Genomic DNA, 25,559 nt, shown 5'->3' with positions numbered 1-25,559 from the left:
CGCAGCACGGCTCGGGTGGTCACTCAAGGCCAGAGTGACTGAGAGAACACCCGTGAGTAAAAACCCTGAAACTGCATCTCCTGACTCTGACTCTTCTTACTGCACCGTCACAACCCCCCCCATCATCTTCACCTGCTGCCCTGAGGCCATACCCCTCCCGCTGGGGGTTATAACATCATCGCTGCACCCATACCACCGGCCTCAGCGGACTGTTCTGCAGCGGCGGCTGCAAAGCCGCACTCAACGGGTGGCATAGTCGACATCCAAGTTAACATCTTCTGCCATAGACTGCCACTTAGTTTGACACCCTGGGCACGGACCGGGTCACCGCCACGAGACTACAACCCTCAACAGATCCGGCTCCGGGTAAGCTCCCGCGTGCGCAACGCAGCGCGACACAGGCCCAGGGGCGCGTCAACTTTGGCGTAGTCGGCAGGATAACGTGCCCGCAACCACCGGGTACTGCGTGCCTGAAGAAAAGTTCATATTTACCGTAAAAAGAAGTCTCCCGCCAATTCCGGAGGGTCCCCGCCATCGGACGCCATCTCGGATCGTTTCCCGCCGTTTGCCCGCCATCTGCAGTCTTTTCCCGCCATCCACAGAGTTTCCCGCCATTGGGAAGCGGTTCCCGCCATCTGAGAAGATTTCCCGCCCTGGCAGAGCGGACGCCATTATGGGCGTGCCAGAGGGTGGCAAGAGGCCACCTCCCATCGTGGGCCAGGACCAAGAATGGCGCCAAAAACGAAGACCGCCCCCACCAGCAGAGACTGCAATGATTGAGATGTCCATCAGCGTGGGGGGTCTGCCCCTGGAACTGACAATCACCAAGTTGCCCCAGGACCGCCCTCAATGGGGGCGGATACAGAACAAAACAGAGAAGATGGGTGCAGCCTGGAGGAGTCTAGAGAAGCCGTACCCGGAGATGGAGGGAGAGTCAGGCAGCACCGACCCTGTGGTCAGGAGCCTGTTGCAAGCTACCACTCCACAAGACCTGGTGGAGATCCTGGCACAGCTCCCCCGAGACCGGGAGCGTGCACAGACCGCGCTGGAGGGCCTCGCACGGAGGATGGCCCAGGTGCAGCGAGAAACGCTGACGGAGTGGAGCAGGGAGATGGCCCAGCAGGCTGGAACCCGCCAGCGAAGCACACCACCCGCAACGAGGAGCACGCCTGCCCCTGAAGAGGATGCAGAAGGGACGGAGGCCGGAGACGACGCCGCAGAGGGAGCTGAAGAGACGGAGGCAAGTAAAGGGGACGTCACTACCCCAAGCCCAGCCACCGTAAGCCTACCCCCGCTCCCCGTCGCAGAGCCCGAAATCCCACCGATCGTGCCCGTTGCCGCACCGTTACCGCTCCAGACTAGGCCTCAAGCAGGAGCCGCGGCCACGCCTCTTGTGACGTCACGCGCCTCAACCCTGAGCGCGGCCAAGCAGGAGACGCCACCGGCCTGGTCGCAAAGTCAAGTACACCCGGGCGCCGCCGTCTTCACGGTGCCCTTCACCTTCAGGGTGCCCCAGGCCTGGTCGCAAGGCCTGGTGAACCCGGGCGCCGCTACCACCACCGCGCCCTCAACCCACAAAGTCCTACCCCTGGGTGAAGACTTGTTCGCCCAACATACTTGCCCGGATGGGCAGCCCTTTGAGTGGCCACCGGAGTACTACCATCCCCGACTCCGGAAGGAAAGGCCCCTGGATGAGCCCCTGATTCCGGCTCCGGCGCCTGTCAAGATCGTCCCGCTCCCGCTGGAGGAGGCCCAATTTGAATGGGACCCCACCGGGGAAAACCTCATCGGCTTCACCCAAGAAACCCGGGCGGCCGCAGCCCAGCGAGCAGAGTGCTGCCAGCAACAGCTAGAGGTTTTCGACCGGGAACGACGAGAGAGGCGGGTCCGCGAGGAGCAGCTGCAAGTGAGGAGTGCAGAACAGAAGAGCCGGACCCGACGGAACCCCCGTGCAGCCCACGGTCCCCGTGCCACCGGGACTGTAATTAAATTCCAACTGCAGCATGGTTGGGGCTTCATCCGGGATCACCGCACCCCCGGCGACGTCTTCGTGACCCGCAGGGATGTCGAGTCCCACCTGCCGGAGGGACACAGAGGTCGTGACCTATACCTGGGTGATGAGGTCACCTTTACCCGGCACCAATGTGCCAAAGGACCCTATGCCCTTCATGTACACCGGTTGACGGAGGAAGAGCTGAGGTGTCAGGAGGAGCAAGAGGACCCGGACGGGTCTGAAGAATACAGGGAGGAAGCATCAGGAGGACGCCGTTATTAGAGTACGGTAAAAAAGAACTGTACATAGTTATCCGTAAGGGTATAAGAACTGCTGCTAATTTAAATATGTTCCCCGTTGGGACAAGTGTGAACTTAAACCCATGAGTCCCCTATCCCTTAACAGGCTGAGGACTGTGAACAGCCATTCCTTTTTCCCACTGGCCGAGGACTGAGAGCGGCCACCTCCCCTTGTATATAGTTGCGCTTTCTAAGGCGCCCCCTACTGGTTTTATAGGAAACTGTTGTTCTTGAACTGACTGTTGCACTTCTACCTGGTCACAAGCGCACAGTGGCCAGTAACTCAAAGAACATTATTATGAAAGAGTTTTATATGAAAGAAAAAGTTTATATTGTTTAAATCTGATAATGTTTAATGTTTGATATGTTCTTGTATGTTTTGAAAAAAATTGTATGTTTTTGGATATTTTATTCTTTTACAGCCCGGGGACGTGCTGTGATTTACCAGGGGGGAATGTAGCACCCTGAGGACTCGGCTGCTACAGGGGTATTGCACCTCGACCCAGAGGTGTGGTATTCCACTCCCGGGTAAGGATGGAGTGTGGGACTGAGCTCAGTAGGCTGCATGCACTACATACATCCCATTTCCGGGGGACAGAACTACGGTACTCCCACCAAGTAAATGTGCAGGTACGACAGCGTCTGTCCCTGGCTGGAGTGGGAGGGGGGTGGAACATCCCAGTAGTGTAGGGGCAGATAGGGGGAGTACTCTGGGTAAAGCTAGGAGCTCATTGGGTGCTAGTCACCTGGGCTCACACATAGAGGGAGTATATAAGGTGGGCACCATCTTAGAAGAGGGTCGAGTTCAGCCTGAGGAGGAGCAGAGCAGAGGAGCTCAGCCAGGAGGGCTGACTGGGAGCTGTGGCTCCAGTTGGGCCCAGCTCCAGAGCCAAGCCTGCAGAGGAGAGAGGAGAAAGAAAGGCCCAGAGTGGAAGACCAGAGGGAACCCTAAGAACCCAGAATCAGACCAAAAAGGGTGAAGGGTTGGCGGACACGAGTACCGGAACCCGAACTGGTGGAGGCCACTTATCCTCAGCCAGGAACCGGAGGTCGTGGTCAAGATTTGCCACGACCCTCACCAAATCCACCAGAAAGGCACACCAAGTATAGGGTCAGGGAACCCAGAGGAGGTTTGACCACCAAGAGACCCGAGGGAGCCGGCCAAAGGTGGATCCCTGGTGGGAACGGCCAGAGACAGAGAGAGAGAAGGGAGCTCAGGACCACGCTCCGGAACTGCCTGGGGGTTAGCCGAGTCCAGGACCTGGTGGACGCAGCACGGCTCGGGTGGTCACTCAAGGCCAGAGTGACTGAGAGAACACCCGTGAGTAAAAACCCTGAAACTGCATCTCCTGACTCTGACTCTTCTTACTGCACCGTCACAACCCCCCCCATCATCTTCACCTGCTGCCCTGAGGCCATACCCCTCCCGTTGGGGGTTATAACATCATCGCTGCACCCATACCACCGGCCTCAGCGGACTGTTCTGCAGCGGCGGCTGCAAAGCCGCACTCAACGGGTGGCGTAGTCGACATCCAAGTTAACATCTTCTGCCATAGACTGCCACTTAGTTTGACACCCTGGGCACGGACCGGGTCACCGCCACGAGACTACAACCCTCAACAGATCCGGCTCCGGGTAAGCTCCCGCGTGCGCAACGCAGCGCGACACAGGCCCAGGGGCGCGTCACAGAGACCACCAGAGGGACCATAAAAATGTAATGGAATTGTTTAATTAAACAGAAACATCCCAGAAGTATTGTGCATACAAAGCTGCTGACAATTACATACTGTATGTTTCAACACTGACCTTCAAAACTGTGGGGAGGCTACTGGCTGTTGTTTATGGCAGACTATAGCCGGTCAATGTACTCATGTTATAGTTGTCAGTCAGCTAACATTAGTACAAAATACTGGCTGTGATTTATACATTTTCTTCAGCCTGTATGTGTATTATCTGAAAACTTTTACAAGGTACCTGTCATGTCTTATCTACTATGTAAACTGCCCCCATAGCATTGATAGTGATGCAATGTGCATCACTAACATGCTTTTTTCATTAACATTGGTGGTAATATAATGAGTATATAACATTTTATATACTTATAATCCTACCTGCTTGTTCAGTCATAGGGGTGTGATCCTCGTATTCAGTCAGGGCTTGATGTTGCCCACGTATTAGAATTTTGCTCCCGGCGAGCGCTGATATTTGTGGAGCGCATGCGCTGTATGACACGGCCAGGCAGTAAAGCTTCCAGCGCTGGGAGCCGCGCATGCGCGGTGAGGCTGTGCAGTTTCCAGCTTCACTGAGCATGCGCTGCGGAGTCCGCCCATGACTGAATACGAGGATCACACACCTATGACTGAATGAGCAGGAAGGATTCTAAGTATATAAAATGCTATAGACTCATTATATTTGCACCAATTCTAATGAAAAAAACATGTTACTGATGCACATTGCATCACTATCAATGCTATGGGGGCAGTTTACATAGTAGATAATACATGACAGGTTCCTTTTAACAGGGTCCATTTACATTACACAATTTTGTGTGGCTAAATGACTACTGATTAGTAAATATCTGTCGATCGGAGGTCATTTGAAACCCTGTTTACAGAGACAGACAGCAGTTTAGATGTGCACGGAACAATCTGTAATAGATCAGAGTGTGTATAGGTTGCCATTGTTCTCAGTGTTATGCCAGCCACTCGGCCGCCTTCTAAGCGCCACCCCACTCGCTGCATGTTTCGCTCTGCTCCACCCAGTAACTGACCATCGCTCTGAGCTGCCTTGTATTTCACTTCCAGCTCTGCTGTATGCTAGTCATAGGGGGGCGCGGCCGAACTCTGCAGCAGGTGGTATATCAGGCAACTCCACCCCCCATTCCTGGCCTTTTAGTAGCTCAGTCTCTAGCTTCCTGTATTGGTGTGTTCCTGTTTTGTACACCTGTTATTGACCCGGCTTGCCTTCTCGTGTATCCTTATCTCCTGACCTCGACTACGAATTCTGAACCCATGCTGCCTGCCCTGACTTCAGACTGTCTGATTACGCTTCAGTCCCACCCAACTGTACCCCATACCAGAGTCTCCGACCCTCCGGTCAGCTGCTGCAGTCTCGGGGACTGCCCTGAAGTTCTACATGGTGTCTACTGGCAGCCCAGCATATCCTCACCATCAGAAGCTCTAGTGAATACCTGGTAGATACTTAGTCACGCCCCTTCAGAATAAGCCCTGCCAGTGGTGTCTACACCCCCAGCACTAGAGTAAGTTCAAGCCATGGACCCCGCTGACAAATCAGGATCCAGGGACCCCAAGTTTAGTATACAAGTAATTATGAGGAGGTCAGCTCCAGGTGTGAGCGTCAGGAACAGCTGATGCTGGCCATCAATGTGGTGGCAACCCAGCTGCAGGATATGTCTACTGCTATGTCCTCCTTGTCTCTCGAGCTTCTACCATGTCTGGCCAATCCTCCCCTGGACAGTCAGCCTCTCCGAGGGAACCGCCTACTGCTCTAGTTTCTGGTGTAATTGTTAAGATTCACCTTGCACTACCGTCTCGCTACGATGGAGACCCAAAGTAGAGCCGTGGTTTCTGTCTCGCCCATCTGCAGCCAGTACCAGAGTCTCTGACCCTCCGGTTAGCTGTCCTGTCCCAGCCTATCCTCAACATCAGAGGCTCTAGTGAATACCTGGTGGACAATTAGTCACACCCCTCCAGTGCAAGCCCTGCCAGTGGTGCAGTGGGTTCACACCCACCAGCATTACAATCAGCAGCATTGTGAATCTTGTTTACACAGGACAATGCACTGCCAAGAATGATGATCTTGAGCCAACCAAAAGATCATTTCACACAACGAATGAGCGTTTTGCTTGTTCATAGGGTGATTGGTAGTCTGTTTACACTGTACAAAGAGTGTGAAATCAGCGTTCCTAGGAATGCTTGTTCATGATAATCATGCAGAGTAAACCTTTACAAGAGCCATTTTGATTACACTATTTGTGCTATTCCTTAAAAGGGTTGTCAAAGCAGAAATTATTGACGACCTATCCCCATTATAGGTCATCAATGAGATCAGTGGGAGTCTGCACACCCGCTGTGAAGATCTGAGCTTGTGGTTTGTAATAATCACCTAGGCAGGTTAACAATGAAACTATTTTTATTCCTCATGTCCATGGTCTTACAGCAATTCCGGGTATATGGCCACAATGCAATGCCCCCAGTCCACAAGATTCCAACCCGAGGCCAGTAGTTCCACTGCCCCAATACCAGGCGATGCCCACTGTCTTCAAACTTTTGGTTGTCGTCTCACAACTTCTGGTTGTCCCACAGTTTATTCCGCCAGTATAGTCTCCAGTCACAGCCCATGCTCTTCCAGATGATAGATACCAAGACTGTAGAACATATATCCAGCTCCAGCCGGCAAAAACATATAGTACAGTCCCAACCAGGGTTCTCCATATGTCTTTGTGAGTTCAATGATGGGCAGGGGAGCAGATCTGTATTCTACCAGCTGGAACCATGGTCCCTTGAGCTGATCCTGTAGCGTCTCTCTGTAGATAGAGGAAGCCCCCTTTTTATATTTCACAGCTCTCATTCAGAGCATTCTCCCACAGGATTGGGGAAAGGTGGGGAGAGGTAATCCCTCATTATTCGATTGTTCAATTAACCTATATTTTTGTCCTTCAGGCTATGTGCCCACGATGCAGAAATGCTCAGGATTTTTTCCTGAGCGTTTCTGCATCTCCCTGGCAGAAAAAAACGCATGCGGATTGTACATGCGTTTTCCTGTCAGGGACATGTGGAAATGGAGCGTTATTTACTGACATTTCCGCGTGCGGATTGACAAGCGCTTTCCAAGCGATTAGCATCACTTGGAAAGTGCTTGTGACAACTAGGTCACACTATATAAATCCATGCAAACGGCATGGATTTATATACTGTGACCCGAGAGAGTGGTAAAAATAAAAAAATAAATATATACTTACCCTCCGATGGCCCCCCGGTGTCCTGCTTTACACTCCGTTCTCCCTTGCCGACAGCGGTGGATTGAAAGACCTGCCGACGTCAGCGTCGCGTGACCCGTCACATGACTCTGACGTCAGCGCAGGTCCTTCAATCCACTGGGAAGCAAGTAGGAGCGCAGCGTGGGCTGCCGGAAGGTAAATATACATTTATTTTTTATTTTATTCTTTTTTTAATGGTACCTGGGTGTGGATGAGACTCTCCTCTCCTCCACACCCGGGTACCATCCACACATTAGAACGCTTGGATTACGCATCTACATATACAGTGATGCGTAATCCATGCGTTCCAATGCAAGTCAATGGCGGCGAAGACGCAGCGCTTCCGTAAAATAATTGGTAGTGCTGCGTTTTTTCCGCAATGATAATCCGCAGCGGAAATTTCCGCAGCATGTGCACAGCACATGCGGATTATCATTGGGGAACATGGCAGGCCTTCTACCATGCATTTTTAATGTGTTTCCGCAGCTGCAAAAACGCTGCAGAAACGCATTAAAAACGCATCGTGGGCACACAGCCTTAAGGTGTGTAGACTACTAAACTGCAGGGGGATGAAGCAATCAGCAGGCATTCCACAGATTAACATGCAAGTGTCAACATACAGGCTTTTATGAACAATAGCCCATGTCCCTTGATCTACTGAACAATATGTCTGGCATAATTAAGAATAAATGCTGTGTCGTCACACCCGCCATGTAGACATGTTGCACGGAGTTGCTCAGTGCAGCTCCATTTAATGTGTAGCAGCTGCTGCCAGTTACTACAGAACAGCTTCTATTCAGAACAGCTCCAGAGCTGTTTTCAGGGAATAGATGGGAGTGCGGTGTATCAGACCCCCACTAATCCCATATTGATAATCTATCCTATGGATAGATCATAAATATTTTCTGCCTGGACAAACCCCTTTAAAATATTTGCGTTGGTTCTCCAAGGGTTGAATATCCACATCATGTTTACTAGATTTTCTACAATCAAAAAATAACCTGTGGATATAGATATAACTATGGGGTTATTTGTCTGACTGTGTTTAACACTTTTTTCATGATGAGAAATAAAAAAAACTAGTGTTACTTTTAATAAAGTGCCCACATGGGTTGGCAAACACCATTCTGGACTAACAGAATTGTACAGATGTGCCACAATTAGTACTTTGAGGTTGAGGTATACGGCTGTTTTATCAGCATTCACCATGTGTCTTGAAGCATTTCTATAGAATATGTTTATTTTATACTTAGGGGAATGTCTTGTTTGCGTCTTGGCACACAATACATAAACCATATTCATGCATTACAAGCTGTGCCTCTTGACACACTGATAAAGCTATCCATCTGGGATGTTGGCAAATTACCCAGACAGATTTACTTTAAAATCAAGTAAGCGATAAGCAACACACTAGACACAGGAACACTGGGCCAGCATTTATAAACTACACTGGACATGAGCGCTCATTACTTACATTACTTAGATATGGTTCCCCTGTATGTAATACATCATTTTAGTGAAATTTTTCACAAATTGACAAAATCATATATATGCCACATAATTAGTTGGTCCAGCCTCTTTAAGAATTTCTTACTATTGTCATAGGTGGATAATGTTGGATGGTGCTGGTTAAAAAAAAAAAAACACATTTGCAATTTACTGTGTGATAACAGTTTTAGCCGTTCTTTTGTATTCAGCTCGGTGACAGGTGACAGACCACCACTGCAGTGTAGCAGCGGTGGCCAAACATGCAGTAATTACAAGTGCTTTTCTATTGAGCACTTTTCTCCATTAGCGTGGCTTTTAAGCTGTCTGGGATACCTGAAACACATTCATTGCCTAATCCCGGCAGGCTTCAGTGCAGTGCTTACAAGTGGTGGTCGGTCTCCTATGCAGCAAGCTGTATACAAAACAAAAATGTTACCATTTAAAAAAAAATGGCTGAACATGTTAATAACCAATGGATATTGAAGGATTTTACTAGCACAATCCAACAATATGAATCTTTGAAGATGAGTAAAACCCTATTAGCCTTTGGCAGTGTTGCCATCATATGACCCTTATTTATTTCCTTACGTATTTGTAGGCAAGCAGTTGGCAGAATCCTAAATGGGAGGTGTGTATCACCAAGATGGCAAGCCTCGGGGATATTAAACCTGGTAAGCAGGCTCCAGCACTGATAGGTGCTGAGAGGGTTAATAGGTCCAGTATGGGTTCAGGCTTTTAGGAAAGACTAGAAGAGATGGGCGGGACTAGTCATTACCACCATACAATCCACGTGCAGCTAATATTAAAAGGGCAGCAAAGCTCCTCATAAGTGTCTGACGTGACTGGGAATATCTGATACTTGTGTCTGAGAGTGACGGTAAAAAAACCTGGTATATGTTGCTCAGTCTCTGCCAAAGGATGGAAGAGCAGGACTCAGATTTAAACGGGTGAGCCTGTGCCTTCTATGGGACTGTCTATTGTTATATTATAACTTTTTGCTGGAGAAAAGACTGTTTTACTTTGGGTTTGAAGTTTATGGACTCAAACCTTCCTGTTTGCACAAGAAACTGCATGCCTTTGTGAACGCTGCCGATTGCCAAAAAGTCAATTCCCTACAGTATATAGCACCATCATATTCCCCAGCGTAGTACAGATATCACCATCAGTGTCCCCATGGGGCTCACAATCTAAATTTCCTATCAGTATGTCTTTGGAGTGTGGCAGGAAACTGGAATACCTGGAGGAAACCTATGCAAACACAGGGAGGAAGAAAACACTCCTCCCAGATGTATCGAAGTGTTGCAATATGTATGATAAACTGATGATAATGTTTGGTGGACTGATTTTGCAATTGATTTTGTAAACCTTAATTCATAAATCTGCTTTAAGCCTCAAGTTATTTGCATAACAAACTATGCCCAGTTCATAGCGACTCTTTGAAAGTGGCAAAATCGGTATAAAATAGCATATTTTTTTTTAATGTTTTGTGACAAAATTTGAAACTTTTTTTTAGAACAAGAAACCTTTTGGTCAATGATATTTGATGTGCAGTTCAAACATCTATAAGCAAATAAGAGCCACAAAGTAGTGGCTGGAGTGAAACTATGCATTAGGCCATGTTCACAAGTTCAGTATTTAGTCAGTATTTACATCAGTATTTCTAAGCCAAAACCAGGAGTGGAACAATCAGAGGAAAAGTATAATAGAAACAAGTCTCCACTCCTGTATTTGTCGCCCACGTTTTAGCTTACAAATACTGATGTAACACACTGACCAAATACTGAACATTTGAACAAGGCCTAAGGGGCATTTCTAACGCTGTGCACTCAGTGCTGATGTATCCATTGACAAGGGCAACGGTAACACCCAGTTGTCAATTTTTTCACACATTGCCAAGTTCTAAAAAGATATTCCAACGTATTTACGGTAATTATAACAGAGTAGATATAAACTCTATTTTTCCTTAGGTAATTTGAAGACTAAGCATAATGAGAACAACCATCTTATAAAAACACAAGTTCCACTAAATCTGATATTAGGAGTGTATTCACATATGACTTTTTGTGGTTATGTTACGATATTGACCAAATTTGAAAAAAAATGGGTAAAAAACAAAACAAAACACACTGCAAAACCTTGAAATTAATGTTGTATATGAAAGCAATTTATAAGTGTGTGTAGGGCAGAAGTAGAGACTCTTCTACAGTGCACCATCCAACAGACCGTACGTCCAGCCCTGCCCTTTAATCTGCTGCCTATCACCACTACCAGAAAGTGAGCAGTGACGTAATGGGCCTGTAACGGGTCTTTACCTCTGCTCTCCCATCTGAGTATGGGTGCATTTTATAGTCTATATTTTGTGAGTTGATAATAAGGGTATGTGCACACGATGCAGAAATGCTCAGGATTTTTTCCTGAGCGTTTCTGCATCTCTCTGGCAGGAAAAAACGCATGCGGATTGTACATACGGTTTCCTGCCAGGGACATGCGGAAATGAAGCGGTCTTCAACGCATGCGGGTTGACAAGCGCTTCCCAAGCGATTTTAGCATCACTTGGAAAGTGCTTGTCAACTTCACACTATATAAATCCAAGCAACCGGCATGGATTTATATAGTGTGTGAATGTCAAAAAATAAAAAATAAATATATACTTTACCCTCTGATGGCCCCCGGTGTCCTGCTTCGCTCGGTCCCGGCTGCCGGCAGTGAAGACTTTAGGACCTTCCGACGTCAGCGTCACGTGACCCGTCACATGACTCTGACGTCAGCGAAGGTCCTTCATTCAACCGCGAAGTGCGCGGGAAGCCGGCAGGACGCAGCGCGGGCCGTCAGAAGGTGAGAATATATATATTTTTTATTTTATTCTTTTTTTTTTTAATGGTACCTGGGTCTGGATGAGACTCTCCTCCACACCCGGGTACCATCCGCACATTAGACCGCATGAAAAGCGCATCAACATATACAGTGATGCGGATTCCATGCGGTCTAATGCAAGTCAATGGCGGCAAAAGAGCAGCGTTTCCGCAAAATTAATTGACATGCTGCGGATTTTTGACCGCAGCGTTTACGCTGCGGAAAAATCCGCATCATGGGCACAGCACATGCGGATTTCCATTGGGGAACATTGCTGCCCTTCTACCATGCGTTTTTCATGCGTTTCCGCGGCGTTTACGCAACTGCAAAAACGCCGCGGAAACGCATGAAAAACGCATCGTGTGAACTCAGCCTAATCATTCTTCTTTTCCCTGAAATCACTCCGCACTCATTACAAAAGCCACTCTAATGTGAAGTTCTTCTACCAATAAAAAGCAGATTCATGCCTAACACTATAAAATCCTTTAAGTGGGAGACTGCACTTTAACGAAAACAAGAGAAGGACAGGAACACAGTTATGAAAACACCGCACTAATAAATGGCATGTTTGATATTTCCAGGAATTAAAATATTTCTCCTGGGTGTTAATGAAGGTAAAAAAAGAGATTCATTTAATGCAGAACCCAAACATTTCACATCTTGGATGTGGAAAAATGTTGTTATTGGAATTAAGACAAAACATGCATTCATAGAAAAGGCCTTTATTTTCTTAAGTTACGAGAGTTGCCAAAATCCAGTGCAAAGGAGAAAAAAAATCCCATATTAGTCAGTGTGGCATGGTCAGCGGTGGTGAAAAAGCAAGCGATCATTGGGGAGAGCATTAAATCATGATGGAGCCCTGGCCAATAATAACAATGTCTCAGCACAGTGCGATTCTGATTTTGTCCTAATATCATTTAGTAAGACTTCACATTATTTAATTGTTCAGGAAAGTTACTGAAGTGCTGTGTTGTGAGAGGATTACTGACTTGTCATATAAATGACTTGTATACAGCATTGTTCACCATTGTTGATTTTAGGTCATATGAGGTTGAGCCTATAAATGGGCAGAGATAATAAAACTGGATAACTCAAAGTGGAATAACAGAACCACTTAGCCTTTTCTTGAGCTCATTCGGTAAAAAAGTTCTCTGGACTTGTATAAGTGAAATGTAGTGAACAGAGCACGACTTACACGTCTAATATTGTGGGTTGCAATTACTCCCCAGGTCTAAGGCAATGATGGCAAGCCTACGGCACACGTGCAGATGTGGCACTCTGAGCCCTCTCGGTGGGCACTCAGCACTAATAAGCTGCAGTTGTGTGCATTGTTAATACTACACAGCCACTCACATATCTGCCAATTCATGGAGGGGGTGGCTGCCGCATCAGTATTTTGGACCTGTGCGGCCCCCACCTTTATCATGGGGTCTGCCGCATCCTGCTTGTGTTTTGGTAATATGACCTGGTGTTGGTAAGGCTGTTTTTTTCTGTGATGTTTTTTTGAATTTTTGTCCTTTTCTGTGAGCTGCCCCAGCACTATGACCTTCTCTAGGATTCGGCAGTTCTCTCTATTGAAATCCTGACTGCCAGCACTTCCGGGTCACGGCGATGTAAGCAGTGCAATCAGGTCAGTGGAGCTGAAGACACAACGAAGATTTATTGTAATAGAGGGGCGGGGGATTTGAGGACAGTCGGGGGAGCATGAATGTTTACACAGAATGGAAAATGAAGGGGGGCAAAAATTTGAGAACACAGTTTAGGGAGCGAGAAATAGATGGGTCAGACACAGTATTGGGAGTGGGGTGAATGTATGAGGCAATAGTATGAGATGGGGGAGATGGGTGCGAACGCAGTATGGGGAGCGAGGGTGGTGTGAGAAATTTGAGGACATAGTATGGGAGCGAGGGAGAGTATGGGGGCAGACATAGTATGGGGAGCCAGGGGATGGTTGTGAACACAGTATGGGGAGCAGGGGGTTGTATGCGGACATAGTATCGGAAGCGAGGGGATGGGTGCGGACACAGTATGGGGAGCGGTGGGGATGTATGAGAAGACAGTATAGAGAGCGAGGGGGTAAATATGTGAGGAGACAGTATTGTTAGCAGTGGGGATATGAGAGGAGACAGTATGAGGAAGGTGGAAATGTGGAAGGAGAATAGTGTAAGTAGACAGTAGGGGGGGGGGGGGGGAGTGTGATGAGGAACAGAATACAGACTGGGTGGTGTGGGGAGCAGTATAGAGGGAAAGTAGCATGGGGGGACAGAGTAAACGCATAGCCAGGAGGAGACAGTATGCCGCAGAGGGGGAGTGTGATAAGGGGGCATATTATAGACACTGGGCAGTATGGGGGGACACTGTGAGGGGACAGTGTGAAGAGGGGGCCTAGTATGGAAAAGAGAGGGCAGTGTGGAGGGCATGTAACATAAGAGGGACAGTTTGTGGGTCATATTTTGTGCAGGGAATATCATGGGAGGCAATTCTTTATTTCGGCGCTTAGTGTAGGGCAGATATTTTTATTCAGGCGCATTATAATCATGCTGCTATTTTTAAGGGCATTGTGTTGGGATATGCTACAGGAGAAGATGGAAGTCTGCAGAGACGAGCTGGGGATGTAAAAAAGTCATGATGGCATGACGTCTGGACAACATGAAGAAAAGAAAGAGAACAACTCCAATCAGAGATGACATCACCTATAAGGCACCTCAATGTTTATTTGTGATACTGATTAATTCTCATCAGAACTGTGGTTTCTGTATGCTCGGCAGTCTGATGATGACTGATCACAACTCCCAGTATCTCCTTACTATTGTTAAAGGGAATCTGTCACCACTTTGGAGTTATCAGCCCTCTACTATGGCCATACAGGGTATAGAAAAGTAAATGTAGAAAATCACTTTAATCAATTCTATCTTGTACAGGCTTGGCATCTGTCGGACCTTTAATTTATTTTTGCACTGCGAGCACACATATGCACCAGCCCCATATGTCTCCTGTGAAGTACCGTATTTTTCGGAAAATTTTGGAGGAAAGTGTGTGTGGGGGGGGGTGTCTTATAGTCCGAATATATATGAATACTATGGTTGTGGGTGGTGGGAGGTGTGGGGGGAGCTGCAGCGGTGGATGAGCGGGGCACAAGAGGTAGCAGCCGCCTGCTGCACTGTGCCCGCTACACTGTGCCGGCTACTAAAGAAAATGAATATTCACTGCTCCCAATGCCCATTGGGGAGCCATGTCATCTACTGGTGTAGGTCCACTGTGTTTTATGAAGAACAAAGTCAGCGCAGCCGTTTACCAGGAAATTTTAGAGCACTTCATGCTTCCCTCAGCCGACATGCTTTTTGGAGATGGAAATTTCATTCTCCAGCAGGACTTGGCACCTGTCCACACTGCCAAAAGTACCAATACCTGGTTTAAAACAACAGTATCATTGTGCTTGATTAGCAGCAAACTCGCCTGACCTTAATCCCATAGAGAATCTATTATAGAGAATCTATGGGGTATTGTCAAGAGGAAGATGAGAGACACCAGACCCAACAATGCAGACTAGCTGAAGGCTGCTATCAAAGCAACCTGGGCTTCCATAACACCTCAGCAGTGCCACAGGCTGATCGCCTCCATGCCACACCGCATTGATGCAGTAATTGATGCAAAGGGAGCCCCGACCAAGTATTGAATGCATTTACTGAACATACATTCCTGTAGGCCAACATTTCAGATTTTAAAAACAATTTTCAAACTGTTGTTATAAAGTATTCTAATTTACTGAGATGACTTTTGTGTTTCCATTGACTGTAAGCCATAATCATCAACATTAACAGAAATAAACACTTGAAATAGATCACTCTGTTTGTAATGACTATATAATATATGAGTTTCACTTTTTGTATTGAAGAACTGAAATAAATTAACTTTTTGATGATATTCTTATTTAGTGAGATGCACCTGTATATGTGACTCGCACCCTGGGCCGTGGGGCACCCAGAACCAGGCTTCTGTGCGATGCTGGGGGTAGTAGTGGCAACCTGATCCCGTGGCTCAGAGTGGTCAGACCAAATGCTGTGGCAGTCTATTTTTAGAGCTATGAATGTCCGACTACGCCACCCGTGGATTGCGGTCAAGGATGACCGCCGCTGCAAGGCAGACCGCTGAGGCTGGTGTTAGTGTGCAGCACAGGGATAGGATAACTCCCCACGGGAAGAGTATAGCCTCAGGGCAGTGTAAGAGGATGCTGGGGGTGGTGGTGCAGGCGCAGCATAAATAACACAGAGTCCAATGCTGCAGTTCAGGCCTACTCACAGTTGGTTTCCAAGTCACTTCTGTCAGCAATGACTGCCCAAGCCGTGCTGCGTCCACCAGGTGAGGGGCTCGATCAACCCCCAGGTAGTTCAGGAGTATGGCACAGGACCCCCTTCTATCCTTTCTCCGGCCTCTCGTGCCCCACCAGTGACCACGCTTCTGTCCAGCTCCCTCGGGCCTTCTCTTGGTGAAACTTGGCGCCAGTTTCCCTGACCCTATGTGGTGCCTTCCTAGCGGGTGTAGCAGGGGGTCGCACCAATAGATGATTACGACCTCCGGTTTTTGGCTGAGGGATAATTTACCTCCACCAACTTGGGAATCCGGTACCCTTCCACGACCTGACCCTTCACCCGATATAATGCGGGTTTGCAACGGTTGCTGTCCGATCTGCTCTCTCTTAGGGTCCCTTCTGCCTTCTTGTTTCTGGAGCCTTTCTACTCCTCTGTCTCTCCTCTTTCCTTCCTTCTCCTTCTTCTCTTCTCCTCTCAGGCTCCGGCCTTCTCCCCAGGCCTGCCTCGTGGAGCTGAGCTCAGGCTGAGCCACAGCTCCCTGTCAGCCCTCTCTGGCTGAACTACTTCTCTCAACTGACCACTGACTAAAGATGGCTCCCACCTTTTATCTGCCTCTGTGTCTGAGCCCAGGTGACCTGCACCCAATGAGCTCCTTCCTATGCTCCAGAAACCGTCCCCTCTGCTCCTACATCACTGGGTTCTCTCCCCCCTCCCCACTCCAGCCAGGGACATGTTCTGTCGTGCCTGCATTACTGTCTAATGGGAGCACCATTGAGCTGTCCCCCGGAAATGGGGTGTGTGTGATGTATGCAGCTACCCGAGCCCTGGTCCATACTCTATCCTTACCTGGGAGTGGAATATCACACCTCTGGTTGAGGTGCAATACCCCTGTAGCAACCGAACCCTCGGGGCGCTACATATGCACCAGCCCTAGTGTCTCCTAAGTCATGTATATGTACTAATTCCACATGAGCAGTGGTGAATTTCCCACTGTAAGGAGACATGTAGTATAATATACATCTGTGTTTGGAACAACTTACTGTTATGAATTCTTTACAAATCTTATCACAAAGTCAACTGCACTCCAGACTGACTCAAATCTGGAAAAACGTCATCACTTCCACCTAACATCACAGCTGCACATAAGAGAAGCTGTCCTGGTTGCCATCACATTAGGTGTGAGCTAATTAATTATTTGACCAAATATGCCAGGATCATTTTCAAGATGATAATTTAGTACGGTTCCCGAATTATGTGATAAATATCCATCCACTTCTTGGCAGAAAAAAAGGTTCTCCACCCCTGGACTAGCCCAAGCTGCTTTAGTGGTCTCTAGCAAGACAGGAAGCAATGACATCCCATTCTTTGGTCATCTGACCACTAAAATCTCAGGTGATTGGAACAAAACATCAACACATGTGCTACTGCTGATGCCCTGTAACAAGCCTCAGTAGTCAAGTGGCCAAAGGATGAGACATTATTGCTCCTTGTCTAGAAGGAAACCACTAGAGTAACTTGTGCTGGACCCAAGGAGGCAGTATATAGTGCATTTTGGAGTACCCTTAACAGCCCTTTCCGAAGAGTACCTATGACACAGTACCTCCAAGAAAAGAATGCCAAATGAAAACTTTTACCTTTCAATAAAAAGTTGTTTGTATCATTGAAAGCTCTCTTATTGTGTTATTTTTTTTAAGACAAAAGATGTTAAGATATGAGTTATTTTTCCTAAACTAAAACCTCAGTATTCAGGTTAAATTGCCGTGTTGGCATTTGCGATAAATAAATTGGTTTTGAGTTATAGTTTGGGCACTCAGTCTCTAAAAGGTTCACCATCATTGGTCTAAGGTAGGGAAGTCAAACTCAAACACACAAAGAGCCAAAATGAAAGACTTGGACAAAGTTGTTGGCCAACCAGTATACAGTAAAATGGGCCCCACATAGTCCTCCATACAGAATAATAGGCCCCACATAGTCCTCCATAAAGAATAATGGCCCCACATAGTGGTGGCGGTTCTGGTGTCACGGCCAAATATAACCACTCTGCGGGCCACATTTGGCCCACAGGCCGGAGTTTGACACGTATGGTCTAAGGTATTACAAAGACCCCACAATTTTTCAGGTGTGCCAGTATGGGAAGTTCAAATATCTTTCTAATTACACATTCAGTATATTATACAGTACAGACCAAAAGTTTGGACACACCTTCTCATTTAAAGATTTTTCTGTATTTTCATGACTTTGAAAATTGTACATTCACACTGAAGGCATCAAAACTATGAATTAACACATGTGGAATTATATACTTAACAAAAAAGTGTGAAACAACTGAAAATATGTCTTATATTCTAGGTTCTTCAAAGTAGCCACCTTTGGCTCTGTTGACTGCTTTGCACACTCTTGATGAGCTTCAAGAGGTAGTCATGGGAAATGGTTTTCACTTCACAGGTGTGCCCTGTCAGGTTTAATAAGTGGGATTTCTTGCCTTATAAATGGGGTTGGGACCATCAGTTATGTTGGGCAGAAGTCAGGTGGATACACAGCTGATAGTCCTACTGAATAGACTGTTAGAATTTGTATTATGGCAAGAAAAAAGCAGCTAAGTAAAGAAAAACGAGTGGCCATCATTACTTTAAGAAATGAAGGTCAGTCAGTGCGAAAAATTGGGCAAACTTTGAAAGGGTCCCCAAGTGCAGTTGCAAAAACCATCAAGCGCTACAAAGAAACTGGCTCACATGAGGACCGCCCCAGAAAAGGAAGACCAAGAGTCACCTCTGCTTCTGAGGATAAGTTTATCCGAGTCACCAGCCTCAGAAATCGCAGGTTAACAGCAGCTCAGATTAGAGACCAGGTCAATGGCACACAGAGTTCTAGCAGCAGACACATCTCTACAACAACTGTTAAGAGGAGACTTTGTGTAGCAGGCCTTCATGGTAAAATAGCTGCTAGGAAACCACTGCTAAGGACAGGCAACAAGCAGAAGAGACTTGTTTGGGCTAAAGAACAAAAGGAATGGACATTAGACCAGTGGAAATCTGTGCTTTGGTCTGATGAGTCCAAATTTGAGATCTTTGGTTCCAACCACTGTGTCTTTCTGCGACGCAGAAAAGGTGAACGGATGGACTCTACATGCCTGGCTCCCACCGTGAAGCATGGAGAAGGAGGTGTGATGGTGCGGGGGTGCTTTGCTGGTGACACTGTTGGGGATTTATTCAAAATTGAAGGCATACTGAACCAGCATGGCTACCACAGCATCTTGCAGTGGCATGCTATTCCATCCGGTTTGCGTTTAGTTGGACCATCATTTATTTTTCAACAGGACAATGACCCCAAACACACCTCCAAGTTGTGTAAGGGCTATTTGACCAAGAAGGAGAGTGATGGGGTGCTACGCCAGATGACCTGGCCTCCACAGTCACCAGACCTGAACCCAATCGAGATGGTTTGGGGTGAGCTGGACCACAGAGTGAAGGCAAAAGGGCCAACAAGTGTTAAGCATCTCTGGGAACTCCTTCAAGATTGTTGGAAGATCATTTCCGGTGACTACCTCTTGAAGCTCATCAAGAGAATGCCAAGAGTGTGCAAAGCAGTAATCAAAGCAAAAGGTGGCTACTTTGAAGAACCTAGAATATAAGACATATTTTCAGTTGTTTCACACTTTTTTGTTAAGTATATAATTCCACATGTGTTAATTCATAGTTTTGATGTCTTCAGTGTGAATGTACAATCTTCATAGTCATGAAAATACAGAAAAATCTTTAAATGAGAAGGTGTGTCCAAACTTTTGGTCTGTACTGTATACTATCATTCCAGTGGCATACCACTAATAGTGGCAAATCACACAGCCGCTATGGGGCCCGTGAGTCAGGGGAAGCCCAGTGCCAGCACCAGGACCTCCCCTCCCGGCATCACATTTTCAACTGTATCTGCATCCTGGAAAGTAATGATGAAACAGGTAGCCGATGACCATCTTCAGAACTGCAGACCAAATTCTGCAGAGACCGGAGCAGTATGGCGGGTCATTATACTGTCAGGGTCATCATAGTGTGTGGAAGGCTGTGGGGGGGGGCCTCATACTTTGTGGGAAGACTGTGTTGGGGACCATCCCTACTGTGTGCGGGGGACTATGGAGGCCATCATACTGTGTTGGGGTCATTGTGGAAGTGTGTTACTTTGATGGGAGAGAGGGTCCGGTAGAGACATCATACAGTGTGTGTTAAAGGTACTGAGGAGGAATTCCCTGTGGGGGTATCCTACTGTGCTTGGGGGGCATGTTTGTTGGCATCATACTTTATGGGAGTCATGAAAGGGGTATCTTGGCGGATGGGAACATTGACGGGGCTTCAATAGGAACAAAATTAGCTTGTAAAGGGTTGCAAGGTTGTGACTCTGCCACATTTTTTTTGGGGGGGGGGGCAATTAGGACATCTGCTATGGGGCCCTATGATTTCTATGTACGCCACTGTACCATTCTCAATATGCTCACAAAGGATTATTAGTCTAGTGTACAGAAGTTAGTGTTTCAGATAACAAAGTCACCTACAGCTATCATACTTCATAAAATAAAGACATCATTAGTCTATGCCTGGACGCGGTCAGATACGTAATTATCCTCTTGCATCTGACACTTGCCAAGTACTTTCAATTACAAGTTCATGCCTCCTAATCTTGAAACACATTTACTATTTAACATGTATTTTTCCAACTAATTTAAATCAGCCAAGTCATAAAATCCATACCTGGGTCATTAAGACTCTCCCTTATGGCTTGTTGCAGCTGTTCTTCTTCATTAAGCCCTCCAGTGTATGTATCATAGGTCCCAGGAGTACTGTTTCCCTGGAACTGGTACTCTGAATACCTAGCATACCCTATTAGAACAGTGTTCACAGTTTAGTGTTAATACTTTTACATTACTTTTAAGGCCTATCATATTGTTAGTAAATTGGCCACTATAACCCAGAGCACTTACAGTCTTATATGCAAAAAGGATTAAAAGCATACGACAGCAATATGCATAATTTCCAGTTATAAATATTTAATAAGAAGAACAAGTCTGGTCTAAAAAAAAAAAAGTCATCTGTATATTTATGGGACGTATTTTACTGATAATGTGAATAATGGACTGAATCAGGACACAACATATGGATATATGCTCAATAAAGCATTAGAGGGAATCTGTCAACAGGTTTTTGCCACACTTTCTGATTTTATCAAAACTACACCAAACAGCCCAGTAAGGGACATATTACTGGAATCAGGGTCTCTGCCCTTAAATCATGCTCCTCATAAATGGGATAACAATAATCTGGTGACAGATTCCCTTTAAATATGTGCTCAGCCTAAGCTGTCCATCAAGTGTGTATAAGCTGCTCCTGATTAATATGACTTTATAGAATATAAAACTTCATACCAGAATAGTTGTAGCTTTGTTGTCTGGCTGGACGGTCATTGCTTAAAAAAGATACTAAAAGAAAAATAAATATATTATAACAACTATTAAAGGGGTTTTCCGGTATTAGATATTGATGGGCTCTTTTTAGGTTAGGCAATCAGTATCAGATTAGTGGGGATCTGATACCCGGACACCCCACTTTGTGGCTTGTAGCTACTGCACGGCCGGGTGTACACAGTATACAGAGCCTGAACATCACAGCTCTGTAGATTGTGTAATGGCCATTCTTTACTATTGCACTTCACAGAACGGACATTACACCGTGTTTGGAGCTGTGTTGTTCTGGCTCTGTACAGCTTACATTTGGCCACTGTGGGAGCTGCAAACAGCTCACTGGTGGGGGGAGGGGTTAATATGTAAATTTAACATAATGACTTCTCCAGCCTTCAACCACTACTGCACTTCTTCATTTAAACTACTCCCACCCCAAGCTCATTTATAATGGCCAACATATCAACATTGGATTTTATACATACAGTACAGACCAAAAGTTTGGACACACCTTCTCATTTAAATGTAAATACAGAAAAATCTTGAAATGAGAAGGTGTGTTCAAACTTTTGGTCTGTACTGTATTTTAAAGGGAACTGTTAGCATTTCAATAGTCCCCATTAAAAGGGAGTCTGTCACTCCTAAAATGCCTTTTAGACTAACTATACAGTGATATAGAGAACTTCACGCCTCTAAAAATCATACCGGCACTGTAACTGTTACTGGCACAGTGCTTGTAGAAATAACTTTTAATCCATATACAAATGAGGAGGTTTCCGTGCACCCATGTTGTTGCCATGTGCTAGTTGCACTGTTAGGCTGTGTGCACACAATGCAGATTTGCTGTGTTTTTGCCATGCAGATTTGCTAGCAAAACCTGATGCTAGCAAAGTGAATGAGAAACCTGAAGTGTCAGGCACACGTTGAGTATTTTTGACTTGCAGATTTGGTGCAGAAAATAATCTGCAGCATATCAATTCTCTGTGCATTATGGCCTGCATTTTTCATCCATTGAATGCACTGAAAAAACACAGGCAAAAACGCACCAAAAAAGCAACGTTTTGAGGCTGTGTTTTCATGCCAAAAGATGCGGAAATGGTGCAGAAATTTCTGCAAACAAAATACTAAAATTGTGCACATATCCTTATACCTTCCCAATTTTGGTTTGGGGAGTGCCCTAGCTTGTAATGGACAGCGCTCACTACTAGAGCAAACACAGCCTCCTGTGTGTGTGCATGCGCACAGATACTAGTTGTGCTAGCCGTGTGCACACAGTGACTGGGCGTGCTCTCCTTCCCGTGTCCTCTCCGCTGATGCCCCTACTACGGCAGGCGCCGTCTACAGAAAGCCAGTTAGAGGAAAGAGCTCAGCCACTGTGTGCACACGGACGCACAGCCAGTATCGGTGCACAGGGGTGAGCTCTACCAATCACAAGTTAGGGTTCCCCTGTCACAGCTCTGCAGTGGGGTTGCTGTAGTGTTCTGCTTTATGATCGGGAAGCTATTAGCAGAGATGTGACAGTGGAACAGAGATGCCAGGAAGGAGAAACTGTGAGAATCAATCAGTATACCCAACACTCCAATCTTTTCATCATTAAGAGACATTTTTGACAACTCACTTTTACCCATTATCATTGCTCTGACAACTATTCACTGGATTTACTGTAACTTGAATCCTCTCTGGCATCTCTCTTTCTGCTCTATGAGGAAATGTGGTGGCTGCTCTAAAGGTACTGACTGGATACACTATAAATCCTACTTCTCGTTAATTGCTACCTACAACACGATGCAGTTCAGATATGTTTTTTTTTTTTTAATAACCAGGAAATCTTGTGAAAATAATGCAGTCATCAATGGCAATTACACAATCAATATGGTTGAAAAAAAAAGACCACAATCTTCGACAAGGAGTGGCCTCTCTGGAGTGCTGACTGGGGGGAGCAAGGGACCCCTTATTTCTTGATTAGTAAGGGGAACCCTCACATATAAGACATGTTTTAGAATTTTTGTGGGCTCATCATACACTACAATTCACTGGTAAAATGTACCGTATTTTTCGGACCATAAGACACACTTTTTTTCCCCAAAATTTGGAAGGAAAATGGGGGATGCGTCTTATGGTCCGAACGTTACTTTACCGGTGGTGGTGGAGCGGGATCGCAGGGTCCTCCGGCGGCGGCAGGTGTGAGATGCGGCTGGAGCCTGTACCTGTGCTGGAGTGGCTGGTGTCGGGCGGTGAACCAGAGGAGCCGGGGCCTCTGCCAGGCTGTGAGCGGTGTCTGGCGGTGCGGCAGAGCAGCGTGTGCGGCTTCCGGTGGCCGCGGCCATCTTCCTGAGGCCGTGATCCACGGGAAAATGGATGCCTGAGCCGGCGCATGCCCCAGCAGGTCCCCAGGCAGGCCCCAGCAGGTCCCCAGGCCCCCAGCAGGTCCCCTGGCCCCCAGCAAGTCCCCTGGCCCCCAGCAAGTCCACAGGCCCCCAGCAAGTCCACAGGCCCCCAGCAAGTCCACAGGCATCTCACCTCTTCTGCTGCAGCTGAGTTCCTGAGGCAGGGAATGGAGGGACCTGTGATCCTGCTCCACCATCACCGCAATTCACAGCTGCTGGAGCACCGGCTTCATGTATATAATTTTACTATATAATGTACAGTCATGGCCAAAAGTATTGAGAATGAGACAAATAGTAATTTTTCCAAAGTTTATTGCTTCATTTTTTGTAATGGCAATTTGCATATACTCCTGAATGTCAAAGAGTGATCAGCTTAACAGCAATTACTGTACTTGCAAAGTCAATATTTGCCCAGAAAATGAACTTTAACCCCCAAAACACATTTCAACATCATTGCAGTCCTGCCTTAAAAGGAGCAGCTAACATCGTTTTAGTGATTGATCCATTAACACAGGTGTGGGTGTTGATGAGGACAGGGCTGGAGATCAGTCATGATTAAGTAAGAATGACATCACTGGACACTTTAAAAGGAGGCTGGTTCTTGGTATCATTGTTTCTCTTCAGTTAACCATGGTTATCTCTAAAGAAACATGTGCAGCCATCATTGCACTGCACAAAAATGGCCTAACAGGGAAGAGTATCGCAGCTACAAAGATTGCACCTCAGTCAACAATCTATCGCATCATCAAGAACTTCAAGGAGAGAGCTTCCATTGTTGTCAAAAAGGCTCCAGGGCGCCCAAGAAAGACCAGCAAGCGCCAGGACCGTATCTTAAAACTGTTTCAGCTGCGGGATCGGACTACCAGCAGTGCCGAGCTTGCTCAGGAATGGCAGCAGGCTGGTGTGAGTGCTTCTGCACGCACTGTGAGGCGGAGACTCTTTGAGCAAGGGCTGGTTTCAAGGAGGGCAGCAAAGAAGCCACTTCTCTCCAGAAAAAACATCAGGGACCGACTGATATTCTGCAAAAGGTACAGGGAGTGGACTGCTGAGGACTGGGGCAAAGTCATTTTCTCTGATGAATCCCCTTTTCGATTGTTTGGGACATCTGGAAAACAGCTTATTCAGAGAAGAAGAGGTGAGCGCTACCACCAGTCTTGTCTCATGCCAACTGTAAAGCATCCTGAAACCATTCATGTGTGGGGTTGCTTCTCAGCCAAGGGAATCGGCTCACTCACAGTCTTGCCTAAAAACACAGCCATGAATAAAGAATGGTACCAGAATGTCCTCCAAGAGCAACTTCTCCCAACCGTCCAAGAGCAGTTTGGCGCCCAACAATGCCTTTTCCAGCATGATGGAGCACCTTGCCATAAAGCAAAGGTGATAACTAAATGGCTCATGGAACAAAACATAGAGATTTTGGGTCCATGGCCTGGAAACTCCCCAGATCTTAATCCCATTGAGAACTTGTGGTCAATCATCAAGAGACGGGTGGACAAACAAAAACCAACAAATTCTGGCAAAATGCAAGCATTGATTATGCAAGAATGGACTGCTATCAGTGAGGATTTGGTCCAAAAGTTGATTGAGAGCATGCCAGGGAGAATTACTGAGGTCTTGAAGAAGAAGGGGCAACACTGCAAATATTGACTTGCTGCATTAACTCATTCTAACTGTCAATATAACCTATTGGTACTCATAATATGATTGCAATTATATTTCTGTATGTGATATAAACATCAGACAAACACTAATAAAAACCAGAGGCCAGCAGATCATGTGAAAATATAATT

At 46.6% G+C, this 25,559-nt stretch overlaps 1 protein-coding gene across 2 annotated transcripts in view; it reads right to left on the bottom strand.

The window, feature by feature from the left end:
- The window catches only part of RHBDD1 (rhomboid domain containing 1), a 90,905-nt gene that overhangs the window by 19,685 nt on the left and 45,661 nt on the right, over window positions 1-25,559 (bottom strand). Inside the window, exons 5-6 of one of the 2 annotated variants that reach the window (XM_073674699.1) lie at window positions 21,350-21,403; window positions 20,679-20,807 (exon numbers count right to left, since the gene is read on the bottom strand). In XM_073674699.1, the coding sequence (XP_073530800.1) occupies window positions 20,679-20,807; window positions 21,350-21,403 (183 nt within the window). The remainder of the gene's footprint in view (window positions 1-20,678; window positions 20,808-21,349; window positions 21,404-25,559) is intronic. The other variant, XM_073674700.1, reaches the window with a different exon arrangement.

Source organism: Phyllobates terribilis, unplaced genomic scaffold, assembly GCF_046119375.1.
Source record: "Phyllobates terribilis strain yellow unplaced genomic scaffold, ASM4611937v1 Scaffold_3__8_contigs__length_932513732, whole genome shotgun sequence".
NCBI lineage: Eukaryota > Metazoa > Chordata > Amphibia > Anura > Dendrobatidae > Phyllobates > Phyllobates terribilis.
This window is presented reverse-complemented; position numbering and strand designations above follow the sequence as displayed.